The 14,842-nt window shown below is 41.9% G+C and overlaps 1 protein-coding gene across 2 annotated transcripts in view; it reads left to right on the top strand.

Annotated features, from left to right (window-relative positions):
- Positions 1–810: 810 nt before the first annotated feature.
- The window catches only part of alg5 (ALG5 dolichyl-phosphate beta-glucosyltransferase), a 36,862-nt gene continuing 22,830 nt past the window's right edge, over positions 811–14,842 (top strand). Inside the window, exons 1-3 of one of the 2 annotated variants that reach the window (XM_069891689.1) lie at positions 811–1,048; positions 11,146–11,320; positions 13,337–13,383. In XM_069891689.1, the coding sequence (XP_069747790.1) occupies positions 989–1,048; positions 11,146–11,320; positions 13,337–13,383 (282 nt within the window). In that variant the 5' untranslated portion in view covers positions 811–988. Of the gene's footprint in view, positions 1,117–11,145; positions 11,321–13,336; positions 13,384–14,842 lie in introns of both variants that reach the window. The other variant, XM_069891690.1, reaches the window with a different exon arrangement.

Below are 14,842 nucleotides of genomic sequence, written 5' to 3'. Positions count from 1 at the left end.
AGAATTGCCTGAACTTGGAGGAGTGAGAAGTGAGATTGGACTGTGAATCAAAGAACTTTTCTGAACTTATACACACATTAAATACACTTGTGCTTAGAATTAGAAGGGGGTTAAGTTAATAAGTTAAAGTTTGTTCATGTTTAAAGCCAACTTTTGTTTAAGTAACTGGTGCATTTCTATTGCTGCTTGGTTTTGGTGTCCTCTGGACCCAGAACAATATTCACACTATGAAGCTTGAGTACCTAATAGCCACTTCTGGAATATTGTGTCCCGTTTTAACTCAGATAGGATGTGCTTGCCAGAGAGGAAGAACAGCTACGATTCAGTTGTCTGACTGCAGAGTTTGCAGTACGAGGAGAGAATGATCGGACTATGCTCCTTGGAATCGAGAAGAATGAAGAAATCTCACCGAAATTTAGAAAATTCTTGAAAAGCTTGACAGGCAGGGTATTTTTGCTGAAAGAAGCCTCTAGGATGGGGAGGCGGGGGGGGGGGGGGGGGGGGGGGAATTCAGAATAGGTCCGTGGTGGACTTCATTGCAACATGCAGGTGGGAATGCAAGTGTTTGTGCACGGAGCCTCGTTATACCCAGAGTGCTAAGACATGGATCGGTGCTGCATCGATGCATGAGGTGGTGTTCAACCCCGAAATCTGCCGCAATGTGATGCAGCGTACGGAAGGGGTCTCATGATGGCGCTCCGGCCCGGAACTTCGCGCGCTGGCCTCGAACAGTGTGCTATCACGTGAACCGGCGACGCTTCCGGGCAGGGCGCCGCTGTAAAGGCTCCCGTCCAGCAGGGGGCGACAGCGCTGTGCAGGCCTTCATACCGGCCCTCCTGTCACCCGGGGCTCTCAGCTTTCGTGCACCGTTTCCGCCTTGTTGTTTCCCTCCTATAGGCTCGCTGCAGTTGTCACGGTGTTGCTGTCGGATGTTCCGTGGAGGCGACGAGTCTCAAAACCGGCGGCTGCAGCAGCCGGTCGGCGGAACATGGAGCTGGTCGAAGGGCTGCAGCTACTGGTCACTCTCACTCTTACAGCCTTGGCCCTGGTGAGTCGGGTCCGGGCCATTTTGCTTGATAACTTTGGCCAACTCTTTTCCGCCGAATCTGCTTTGAGGTTAGTCATCGCTCTCCAGGTGACCACCTCCCGAGAGGAAGAATTCGTGTCACTGTTCACTGGCCTTCATGTGCCTTTCTCCCATTTGTTCTACCGAGGGCGACAATTTCCAACTTTCCAAACGTCCAAGGTCCGCGTCAGAAACCCTCTCAGCGATTTGGGGGGTGGGGGGGGGGGGAGAAGAAGAGGAGCACAACGACTAGCGGGGACCCTCCCCGGGCACAAAACAGCAGCAGTGGGCACCTTCCTTGGGCACACATGGGCAGCTTCAGGGGGCACACATTAGCCCCTTTTCCACTGGCACCTTGTCCCAGAAATTAACTGGGACAGGATCCAGTGGGAAAAGAAAACCATGTGTCAAATGATGTCATTTCACGTTTGGGGATTAACCACCTCGACCCCTACTCATATCCCTGGTGTTAGCTGACGAAACCAGTGGAAAAGAGAGATCAGAAAGTCACTCGTTTCCAGTTGAAGATAGAACACTCCGATCCTTGGGGATGAGTTGTGTCCCATTTAAGGGTGGCCCAGTGGAAAGGGCTTCCTCTCCTGGGACACTGCACAGCCAATTAACTGGGATGCCAATGGAAAAAGGGCTAATGGCGGCAGCAGCAGGCACCCTCCCTGGGCACACAGGTTAGATTGTGGGTTGCAGCTCTGGGTGCACATTGGGTGCTGTGGACACCGGCTCCGAGCACACACCAAATGATAGACACAGGATATGGTATCTCCTTTACCTGCTCTCTGCCATTGCACAGCACCTCCCCTCCGCCCTCGTGAATGTTGGCAATCTCTCCGTCAGTAGACCATTTCCATCTCCCCGTTGGCCCAGCCTGATGTCAATCAAGGCATGTCGCGCAGCAGGCTCATGCAGCTGTTCTGCCGTGTCTCAGGACGCAGCAGACCTACAGCCATAAGTCTACCCATTATCAAGGGAGACGGGCTTGAATGGGGAAACAGCGATGATGCGAGGGAAAAAATATGGCCACACAGAGCCTAACAACCTTGGAATGCTGCATAGGTAAGTGCTTTTAATTTGTCCTCCTTTTGGAGGTGTTGGGTCTACAACCCAAATGGAGGACGTATTAATGTCCAGCTTGAGGTGGCACTGGATGGAGGACAGCAGGCTCAAAAGTCAACTGTCCGGCCTAGTTCTGTCTGGCATCTGGTGTATTCTATGGTACACTCTGGCTTGTTGTTTCTGGACTGTTTCTCTACTTAAATGTGTTCAAACACTGGGAAAGGCATAGAAAATATACAGTTTAAAGCAAGCTGATGTTCCTTAATGACTTTTCAATTAATGAAATGACTAGGTGGGAGTGTGGAATGAGCTGCCAACTGAATTAGTAAATGAAGGTTCACTATTGACATTTCAGTAAAATTTGGAAGGTACATGGATGGGAGGGGTATGGAGAGATATGGTCTGGGTGCAGGTCATTTGGACGAGGCAGAGACAAGAAGGGCCAAAGGGCTTGTTTCTGTTCGATAATGTTCTGTGGTCCTAAGAGCAATGGCTTCCCTTCCTGGTGCGGATCGATCTGAATGGAAGAGGAGAAAATGTGCCAGATTTCACATCTACTTTAACACTTATACTGGCCATCTGATTCTATACCATCCTCTATGGGGTAGAATATAATTTCTGCAAACTCGGCACAAATATGAAGCCGTCGTGTACCTGTTAAAAAGTCCTGTACCCAGGTGAATCACCGTTGGCAGTTTGTCACCAAATATTTTGCAACTTCACCATACCTGGTGACAACCACATTATCAACAACTGTTGTCACTTCTATTGACCAAAACTCCTCAAATGGACTGTGCTTGTGAACTTAAAAGTTCAATATCAGGGACTGGGATTCCTCAGTGCTAGCTGAGGAATGGGTGGACTTGTGCGTACAGTATGAAAATCCCTGATCCATGACTACTCGGTAATGCAAAAGTATTCTTTATTGAGAATTTAATACTATGCATCAGGAGCATCATATCACTGTTACCTGCATTCCTACTGTGTTTGGTAACTCCTGCACCATCTTTGGAGCGGTCTGTAGTTCCTACAGTGATTCAAGATTGTTTTATTGTCCTGTGTAACACAGAAAAAGTGATATTTGCTATCAGCAGAAATTGCCCAGTGCCCCTTACATCCAGAGAAAGAGAAGCAAAAGAGTTCCTTCAGAGTCACACTGCTCGTGTCTTCACCACCAGTGCTCCTACATCCACACAGCCTTCACTCCAAACCATCATCAGCCTGAGCTCCAGATTCACACCTGTTATGTACTAAACCAGCAGCAATGATAATAACCAAGACAATGGTATTTTCATAACAATGTTTTTTATTATTAATAACATTTCTTACTTGACTCTAAACACCACTGTCCAAAATGCATATACGAGTGTGTGATTTAAAATCCAAACTGTTGGTTTAAGTTTGATTCTGAAGAAATGATTCTAAAGTTCAGTCTCAGGATGCTTTTGTGTTGAAATTCCAAGTCTTTACTGCTGTTCAAAAGCAATTATGGAGTAAGTATGAGGCATCAGATTTCTTTAAATTGTTGCTCACAAACAATAATGAAATACGTTGAAATATCAAGTCATCAGACCTCTATAAAACTCACATATTCCCTTTGTAGATTTATTTTCAAAGCAATATTTCTTCATACAAATTACTTTCTCTCTCTTGGAGATTTTGGAATCAGTGTTCCACACAATGAATCTGCCCTCTATCCTGGACACAGTCAGAAGTGGTCTTCCTTATTTCAAAAGTCACTTATTCTGTGTTCCCCCTTTTCCAGGAGTAACATACAACAGTATCTTTTCTGGTTAATGTATCATCAATCCCAAAACTTTCCTCTTTTGTCAAAGAGACAGTAAAGTGGCTCTTCTTTATTGCCACTGATTTTGTGTATCTCCTATGATTAAGGATAATACAATACAGAACAACTCTCTGCCCCTTCCCCGACTGTTCTTTCTCTGAAAATTCTCATCACATGACAAGTGACATCATTTCTGTTTCAATTCTCCAAAAACATGAATCATGGAAGATGGCCCTTTTGAAGTAGTTCCAAGGTTAATTCACATCTATATGCTAAATGCATCTCTGTCCACTCAGAGCCACTTCAAAAGTATGAATTATGATCTCGTGGTCTCCGGCCTGTCTGTGCACCATTGAACTAAAAGTCCTGCTTGTTTGAACAACTGCCAGCAGAATGCTGTTTGTAAACCAGCAACAATGGTAATAACCAAGACAATGGTATTTTCATAACAATATTTTTTATTATTAATAACATTTCTTACTTAACTCTAAACACCACTGTCCAAAATGTATATATGAGTGTGTGATTTAAAATCCAAACTGTTAGTTTAAGTTTGATTCTGAAGAAATGATTCTAAAGTTCATGGGCTACTTTTAAGCCAATGCCCGTTCTTGAGTTTCAGCTTTATAGGTCTGTTTTCCCCAGACACTTCGACTCCAAAAATGGCCTCTCTCTGGGTGCAACTGTGTGTCTATGTGTGTCCCTGAATCCAGCCCACAAACTAACTTTACTAAGAAATATATATTTTACAACTACATTTTAAATATTAATATTAACAAATCTGTTGCAACACCTTTGACACAATCAGGAAGCTTCCTGCACCGTATCACATCCCAGTTCCGATACCTGGTACCCTTTAGCCAGTCTCCTGAATTGTGATGAGAGACCCTTGTCCGCAATCGCCAGTAGCTTGCGTGGGTTCCTCAACTCATCATCAACAGCCTACTGTCTGTGTGTTCTTTAACCTCTGAGCCCCTCACTGGTCTGCCGCCGTGGTCACTGTCCCATGGGTCATCTCCTCTGCTTCTCTTTCTCAAATGGGGGTGGTCTCCTTTGGTGACCTACACCGGTCCTCTGCTCCCCTGGAGTCTGCAGCCCCTGGAGGCCACTGCTGATCATAGGCACTGCCATCTCTGGCTAGGACCCTGAGGCCGCAAGCTTTTAAAATAAAACACCATTGGCTCCTTTAACATGCCATTTAAAGCTTGTACGGACCCTATGCCAGTCGGGCTGGGCGGTTGGATCCTGTGAGGGAGCGCTGTTTCTTTGTTCCGTGCAGTTCTTCACCAGCTGCCATTTATTTTTCTCATCCTTCTAAACCACCTAAGACCCCATAAAACCAGGATGGAAACAAGCAGACATGCACCATCCTGAGGGACACTAAGAAGAAGATGATAACAAGTGAAGCACTGGTGCAAATACTGACTTGAGAAACACCAGACCTTGGATGGGGGAAAGTGTTGAATCTCTTTTGCTGTTTTATTTAGACATATTTTCTCTCTCATTGTTAATAGGTGTCCCAGTTTTCTATCCATGCTGCTACTTTATCCCTTGGATTTCAACTTTACAGACAAGCCTCTACTTATACAGTTTATCAGCATGTCTTTTGAAAATCATTATCTACCAATCAGCCCCTTTCAATGTTTTCTGAACTGTTATCAAAAACAATTATTCAGTGAGTTGGTCACAATTAGTCAAAAAATAATTTCTTTCTTCTTTGGCTTGGCTTCGCGGACGAAGATTTATGGAGGGGGTAAAAAAGTCCACGTCAGCTGCAGGCTCGTTTGTGGCTGACCAGTCCGATGCGGGACAGGCAGACACGATTGCAGCGGTTGCAAGGGAAAATTGGTTGGTTGGGGTTGGGTGTTGGGTTTTTCCTCCTTTGCCTTTTGTCAGTGAGGTGGGCTCTGCGGTCTTCTTCAAAGGAGGCTGCTGCCCGCCAAACTGTGAGGCGCCAAGATGCACGGTTTGAGGCGTTATCAGCCCACTGGCGGTGGTCAATGTGGCAGGCACCAAGAGATTTCTTTAGGCAGTCCTTGTACCTTTTCTTTGGTGCACCTCTGTCACGGTGGCCAGTGGAGAGCTCGCCATATAATACGATCTTGGGAAGGCGATGGTCCTCCATTCTGGAGACGTGACCCATCCAGCGCAGCTGGATCTTCAGCAGCGTGGACTCGATGCTGTCGACCTCTGCCATCTCGAGTACCTCGACGTTAGGGGTGTGAGCGCTCCAATGGATGTTGAGGATGGAGCGGAGACAACGCTGGTGGAAGCGTTCTAGGAGCCGTAGGTGGTGCCGGTAGAGGACCCATGATTCGGAGCCGAACAGGAGTGTGGGTATGACAACGGCTCTGTATACGCTTATCTTTGTGAGGTTTTTCAGTTGGTTGTTTTTCCAGACTCTTTTGTGTAGTCTTCCAAAGGCGCTATTTGCCTTGGCGAGTCTGTTGTCTATCTCATTGTCGATCCTTGCATCTGATGAAATGGTGCAGCCGAGATAGGTAAACTGGTTGACCGTTTTGAGTTTTGTGTGCCCGATGGAGATGTGGGGGGGCTGGTAGTCATGGTGGGGAGCTGGCTGATGGAGGACCTCAGTTTTCTTCAGGCTGACTTCCAGGCCAAACATTTTGGCAGTTTCCGCAAAGCAGGACGTCAAGCGCTGAAGAGCTGGCTCACGAAAACCAACAAGGTCGGGTCAGATACAGCAATGAGCTCTCTGAACCCTTCTCCATTAACAATGGCGTGAAGCAAGGCTGTGTTCTGGCACCAACCCTCTTTTCAATCTTCTTCAGCATGATGCTGAACCAAGCCATGAAAGACCCCAACAATGAAGACGCTGTTTACATCCGGTACCGCACGGATGGCAGTCTCTTCAATCTGAGGCGCCTGCAAGCTCACACCAAGACACAAGAGAAACTTGTCCGTGAACTACTCTTTGCAGATGATGCCGCTTTAGTTGCTCAAAAAATAATACAGCATGATTATTTGACCCACCACTGCCTTTCTGACCAGTAGGAACCCATCTATATTAATCCCATCTTCCAGTGTGTGGCCCATGGCCTTTTATTCTCAGGCATTTGAAGTGCTAATGTAGACATTTCTCTGTGCATTCAAGGTACACTGGGTGAAAAAGGTCCCCCTAAATTTCTTGCCTTTTGTCCTAAAGCTATGCCTTCTAGTTTTGTCCAGAGAGAATATCCTGCCATCTACCTCATCTATACCCCACAATTTTATTTATCAGTCACATTCCTTCTTGGCCTCTGCTCAGGGCAAAGAGACTTTCTCCTATAATTCTGACATCTTGGTGAATCTCTCAACCAGGGTTGGCCAACCTTTTAATCTTTAATTTAGAGATACAGCACAGTAACAGGCTTTCAGCCCAGGAGTCCTTGCCATCCAATTAACCTACACCCAAGTAAATATTCAAGGGTCAAAATGGCCTGTTACAGTGTTGTATCTCTAAATTAAAAATTAAAAGGTTGGCCACCCCACTCTAAACCTTCTCCAGGACTATTACATACTTAATATAATATGGTGACCAGAACTGCCCACCATGCTCCGATTTAGTTCTACCCATGTTTCAGAAAGTTGACCATAGCCTCCCTGCTCTTGTATTCAATGTGTCCCATGTGCCTTCCTTTTACAAATCATTATTGGTTTTCAAAAATCAGACCACAAGGACTCTAATTCTGTCCCTGAGTATAGTTTTGAAAAGTAGCCCTACCATCAGGTAAACTGCCTGCAACTATAAGTTTATATAGTTTATCCTTGCACTTTTTAAAGCATGATTGGGATTCTTGTATCCTTGTGCACAAAATCCTTCCACTTGGAAAATTCTGACCAACCTTCAGTCTTTCACCTTTAGAACTTGATAATTTATCAATTTTTGGTACAGCTGGCCTTTCTTTTACTTCCTGTTTATCAATTTTGACCCCATCCAGGTTTTCAGAGTTATGTTCCATGACTGGGAGTTACCAGCTGCATCCTCAGTGAAGGCTAATGTGATACATTCATTTTGTACCTTGGTCATGTCCTGCACCTCCAAGGTAAACTGTCCTTTGGTCCCTTTATGGCCCTACTTCATTTCCACCAGCTCTCCCTGGTACCCACCGCTAACCACATCTTCCTCCTAGTCTCTTTCCACCTTCTGCTTGGACTGCTCCCTCTGTGACTCCTGGTCTGTTCATCATTCACTTCTTTATTTAAAAAAAGACACAAATGCTGGAGAAACTCAGCTGATCTCACAAGTGTCCATAAAGAAGTGTCCATATTATTACCGATGTTTCAGGCTAGATCCTTTCTTCAGGGAATAAGCAGAGAACAGGAAGGCATAAGAATAAATAAACTGAAAACTGACCAATGGAGGGGTCCAAACCAACAATAGATGTTAATTGGGTGTGATAAAAGGAAAGGTGAGAACTGATTTTGGCTCTGAGAAAGGAAATCAAGGGAAAAGGGAGTGAAACTCAAAAGTCTACAGATGCTGTGATTGTAGTAAGGACACAGAAATGCTAGAAGAACTCGGCGAACCTCGCAGGTAAAAGGAAAAGGGGAGAGAGAGAAAAATGGGGAAGAAGAAGAAAAGGGGGGGAGTAAAGGAAATTAGAGAAGTCGACATTTGTGCATCTGGTTGGAGGGTGCCCAGACGGAAGATGTGTTGTTCCTCCATTTTGTGGTTGGTCTCAGTCTGGCAGACCATGGACAATCGTGTCAGCAAGGGAATGGGATGGGGAATTGAAATGGGTGGGCACTGGGAACTCCACACTATTGAGATAACAGAGCTGAGATGTCAAACAAAGTGGTCTCTTAGTCTGCACCCAGTCTCTCCGATGTAGATGAGACCACAACAGGAGCACTGGATGAAGTAGATGACCCCCAGCAGATTCATGTGAAGGATTGCTTCACTTGGAAGGACTGTTTGATGCCCTGAATGGTGGTGAGGGAGGGCTTGTGGATCATCTCCTGCAGTCACAGGGATAAATGCCAAGGGAATGATTGATAGGAGGGAGGAGTAGATAAGGGAGTCATGGATTGAGTGGTCCCTGAGGAAGGAGAAGAGGGGAATATGTATCTTGAGTGATCACTTAACAAATGGCAGAGGAGAATATGCTGGATGCAGAGGCTGGTGGGATGGTAGATGAGGACAAGGGGTATCTTTGGGGTGGTAGATGTGGGCAGAGGAGGCCAGGCAGAAGAGCATGTCATGGGTGAGGGCCAAGTTGATGGTGGTAGAAGGAAACCCACGTTGTTTGAAAAGGAGGACATCTCTGATGACCTGGCATGGAAGACCTCCTCCTGGCACAAGATGTAATTGAGCTGGAGGAATTGAGAAAATGGAATGGAATCCTTACAGGGGGCAGGGTGTGAAGAGGCGTAGTCAATTCTCACCTCTCTTCTTATCATAACCAATTAACACCTTTTGTTGGTTAGGACTCCTCCCCTGGCCAGTTTCAGTCTTTTCATTCTTGCGCCTTCCTGTTTTCTGCTTATTCCTTAAAGAAGAGTTCAGGCCCAAAATGTTAGTAATGTACCTTTACCTCCTATGGATGCTGTGGGACCAGCTGAGATCCTCCAACATTTCTATGTGTTTTTACTACAATCACAGCATCTTCAGACTTTCATGTTTTATCCCTCAACCTATGCAATGGTAGGACTTGTTACATAGAATCATAGAAGCAAGAGGTGGTCATTCAGCTGATTGATCGTGGCTGACCATATGATTTCAAGCCCTCTTTCTGTTTTCTCTTTGTGCCCCTTGATCCCTTCAGACAATTGGGGGCATTGGTCTTAACCACTTCCGGTGCTGGAGAGTTCCAGAAGTTTTCAATTCTCTTAAGTGGAAAAACTTTCTCTTCCTCTCAGTCCTTGTGGCTTAACCCTATCCTTGGATTTTACCCTCTGTCTGGACTTCCACAGTACTGGGAACATTCTTGCTGCATCAAACCTGTCTGGTTCGATCAGAATTTTGTATGTTTCAGTGAGCTCATCTCCCATTTTCAAAATTCCAATGGTTATAATGCATTTATACAGCTTGATATGTTAATCCTGCCATCCCAACAATCAGTCTGGTGAATCTTCACTGCCCCCCCCCTCAATAGCAAGAATGTCCTTCCTCAGCTTATGAAACCCAAATTACAGCTTTTATTTTCAAAACCTCCCGAAATAAAAGCCAACATGCCATTTGCTTTCTTCACCACCTGCCAGGCCTGCATTCATTCCAACCTTTAATGACTCCTGAGACCGAGCAGATCATATAGTTCAAAAGTACCTCACACTGATCAAAATCCTAATGTAAACTTAGTCATTTGGAGTTACTTTCAATCCACATGATCTCGAAAGCTTGAAGCATCCACATGGTACTGGAATCTCAGGCAAAAGAGCTCAGCTGACTATTCAAAATCTGAAGACTCTTTTATCTTCCAATTCCTTTATTAAATATGCTTTGATATTAATATTATTGAATAATCCCTTTTTTTAAATTTTGGCATAGTAATTAATGCAGTATCCTGTTGATAATTAAATCTTATCTCATCCTAATTTTAAAAATAATTACCAAGCTGTACGTTTATCTCTGCTTCACCAAACTCCCTTTTTTTTTACACACTCAGTGAAGAGTTGTGCTCCATGCATAAGCAGAGCCCATGTTGATATGTATAGCAAGATCCAAAGTTATAAGTCAACTGATTTCAGGTAACTAATTAAAGCTGCTGGCCCAAGTTCACTGACTAAACTGGCAAATTCACCTGCCTACCAAATTCCAATTCTCTACATTCCTGGGAGAGAAACTATAGTGTGGAAAAGAAGATGCTGCGAGTTAGAAAAGCCAATTTGAATTTGTAGTTGGAAAACATAGCCTTAAGGTAATCAGTAGTGACATGATCCATGAATAGATGTATATTCTGGAGCAAATTCTAGACAGGTGGAGAAACCAGATTCTGCAGGTCTCAGAAGGAAATAAGATAAATGCTGGAAGGGGAAAGTTTGAAATTGTGATGGAGGAAATAATGCAACGAAATAGCTTGACAGGGGTGTGAAAGATAATTGGTCTCTTCCTCTGCTGTATCAATGATACCATGCAACCCATGCTGATGAGCCTTGATTGAACATGAAATGCTCATTTTCATTGTTTGAGAACCACATACTTTGAGGAGTAAATTGGATATAAAAATAACCTCCATGTATGGTTTTGCAACCTGATTGGTTTTCTTGTTTTTTTCCACAGCTTGTGTTTATTGCATTTGTGACTGCCATAAAAATGCCAAATCTTGTCCGTAGAGATGAAGAAAAATATTTCTTCAATGTAAATTCTAATGGGATGGAATTGTTCCCCAGTATTAATGATCCTTCCACTAAAGAACTATCAGTTATTGTACCATCTTATAATGAAGAACAAAGATGTAAGTATTACAAGCAAAAAAAAGTATAATACAACTTGAATAAATTAAATAGATATTTGCATAGTTTCTGTGTCCAGTTTTCAAAAGAGGGTAATTTTTTCATATTTAGAGTTACATAATGTATGAAATTGAAGAGGGACTGAGACTGATAAATGCACACTATGCGAAGATTAATTATAATCTTTTACATTATATACAATCTTTTTGGAAGAAAGTTCAATTGTTTCTAGAATACTTGCATAAGATTAAAATACTTTTAGATCCGACAGTATTTTTATTGGATAGCTTGCAACCTCTGGAAGGTTTGGGATTAGATAAGTTTCAACTTGCTTTTGTATATTTAGCTTTATCTGTAGCAAAAAAATGTATTGCTAGTACGTGGAAAGATACGAATATGATTGATATTAATAGATGGCATAATGAGATGAAATATTGTTTAATAATGGAAAAAATTACATGTTTCACGTCATAACTATAGTTTCTTTATTAATAGGTGGTTGTTATATTCAGAATATTTACATTTTGATTTACATTGATTAGATCTTAATTTCTATGCTTAATTTTTTCTTAATGTTTTCTTTTTCTTCTCTTTATGGCTCTCCTTAGGAGAATTGGCTGAAGGGGGGGTGGTTTCTCTCTTTCCTTTTTATATATATATATATATATATATATATATATAAAAAATACATTCATGTTTATAATTTATTGTTATATATGTTACTTATTATCTGTACTTTGAATTAATAAATAAAGTTTAAAAAAGAGTTACATAATGATTTGAAAATTAAAAAGACAAATTGGTGCCGACCTTGGTTCAGTAGTCATACTCTAAATCTTCTGTCAGCGATACCACTCCAGTAACCCTAAGTATAAAATCACATGACACTTCACTTATTATGGAGAATGCTGCTCTAATGGAAATGCAATAAGTTTAAAATAAATTTTAAATGTTTTAATTTAGACATACAGCACGGTAACAGGCCATTTCGCCCACGAGTGTGTGCCGGCCAATTTGCACCCAATTAATGTACACCCTGCCCATGGTGGGAGGAAACCAGAATCCCCAGAGAACATACAAATTCCTTATAGACAGGTCTGGATTCAAACCCTACTCCCAATTGCTGATTCTGAAAAGACGTTGAGCTAACTGCTCTGCCAACAATGTGTTCAATAGAAGTTCTATCTGTTCTTACTGAACATTTCCTATTGGAACAGCACAGGAATGCAACTAGTAATGCACCAGATCATTAACAGCCAGGGTTTAATCCTAACTTCTCGTGCTGTGTATAGTTTGCACATTCTCCTTGTGGTCATGTGGCTTCCTCCCAGGTGTTCTGGTTTCCTCTCGTATCCTAAATCTAGTGGGTTAAGTGGTCATTATGAATTGCCTGAGGTGCACTGGTGAGCAGTAATGGAATGGGTTAGGGAGGATTGGCATTTTTTTTTAATGGTCAGCACAGACTAGAGGCCATTTGCCAAAAATAGGATATTCTGGGGTTTATTTAATGGGAGTCTGCTGTAGGTAAATATGTCCCATTTGTCCTATATTATTAGCAGTGTTTGGTGACCTTGTGAAGTCATATAAATGCAAGTTCCACATATATTGACAATATCACTTCATAGCATCAGTAACTGATGTTAAGCAGTGATATTGTCAACTAATGTGGCAAGTTCTTTGGGGTTGAAATTGAAATAAAATTTACAAGCTTTCAGAAAATGAATGCTGTTTAACTCGTAGCAATGACTAGAAGAAATTGTCCTCTTACTAATATTTATGCAAAATAGTTTTTTCTAATTTGTTAAGACTTGCACAATACCCTCACGTTCAACATTAGACTGTGTTTTACATTTTTAAATATTCTGCATATGTGCAAGATGACGTATTTGCAGAATAATCAATATATTCTGAACTAAGGGGCAATGCTCCATGAATTTTAACACAGTAGGCTTGTAAAAGACTACCTTAGTCATTTAAATATTGCCAGGTTCTCATACTTTTTTTTCTTTTAATTTCAGTACCTCTGATGATGGATGAAGCACTAGAATATTTGGAATCCAGACTGGTATTGAGGTTTCCTTCTCGTTGTTTATCTATTTCATTCATTGCTATTTCATTCATTGCTATTTCATTCATTGCTATTTCATTCATTGCTATTTCATTCATTGCTATTTCATTCATTGCTATTTCATTCATTGTAGTTAATAGATGAATGAAGAACATTTTTTATTAATCTATTCTGTTCCCAAACAAGTCAATATGCCAAACTGTCTATCGTTATAAAACCAAGCTTTTGAATCTGATTATTCGATGGGAATTCCACACAGCATGTCGAACTTCCCGCTATGATACTCCGTCTCCAAATGACTACATTGACTGCAATGTTGTAGCTTCAAATAGCAATACAAGTCACTGATCTCCTTTTGAAGACTCAGTACAATTTTTGTTTTTGTGTGGTGATCTTAACAAAACTCAGTATATATTTAGCATTTTAGCAACATTATCATAAATTTGTTTCACTGGAATCATTGAACTCATGCTGAGGTTCTTTTGCGAATATAATCTAAACTGAAATTAGACATTTTGGTATGTTGGAACAGAAAATTACTATTTTTGCCCATCTCATATCCTTTGCAACAAACTTCAGCTGAAAATAAAAATAATTTAGAAAGAATTATGAAATGTGTGAATTTAGATATCAAAATGATTTCAGTTTTATTCTGGGCAATGAAATTTAAATCCTTACCAATATTTTAGGAAATTAGGAGTTAGGAGCAATAAACAGTAGAGTGGACATTGGTATTTTGGAAGGAACTGGAAGTATCTACATGGTCTTGCCAGTTGCAATGTACCAAGGCTAATGATCACTTTTAAATATCAACTTTGAAAGATGTTAATTTTAATTGGTTCTGTTTTGTATTTTGAGTGTTCCTTTATATTTTTAAAATTTTATTTAGTTTTTATTTACAGCACAGTAGAAGCTAATTCCGGCCATTTAAACCTGTGCTACCTAGTTATGCCCAAATTAACCTACTGCCCCAAACATTTTAAAGGGTGGGAGAATACTTGTCCTAATTAATTTTTGCAGAAGTCAATAACTGTCATCAATATTAGTGTTATATTTATTGAAATTGTGGCACTTTTGAGTAAAATCCAATATTGGCCTTGCTGCTATGTTTATAAATGCCAAATTGTTACACAAAAACTCCTTGACATCAAAAGTAAACATATCCAACTTGTCAATACTGCTCGAGGCTTGAAATGTTGCAAAGAGGAGAGGTGGCGATAGTTCAATTGAGCTTTGCTGAATGTTTGATCCCGTTTGTCACAATCACATACAGCAGATACAATATCACTGGCTCCCACTCAGTTCTGGATCACCTCAAGAACAGCAACTCATAAGCCCCTTGCACACTTGCAAGTAGTACGAAGAATTAAAGGCCAATCGGCCTAAAAAGGATCTAGTGTGAAAAGAAAATCTTCTCAATGCCGGCATGAGATGGCATCATGATCTCAATGCCGGC

This window comes from Narcine bancroftii, chromosome 7, assembly GCF_036971445.1.
Source record: "Narcine bancroftii isolate sNarBan1 chromosome 7, sNarBan1.hap1, whole genome shotgun sequence".
Classification (NCBI taxonomy): Eukaryota; Metazoa; Chordata; class Chondrichthyes; order Torpediniformes; family Narcinidae; genus Narcine; species Narcine bancroftii.
Note: the sequence above shows the minus strand (reverse complement) of the source record. Positions and strands in the feature narration are given on the sequence as shown.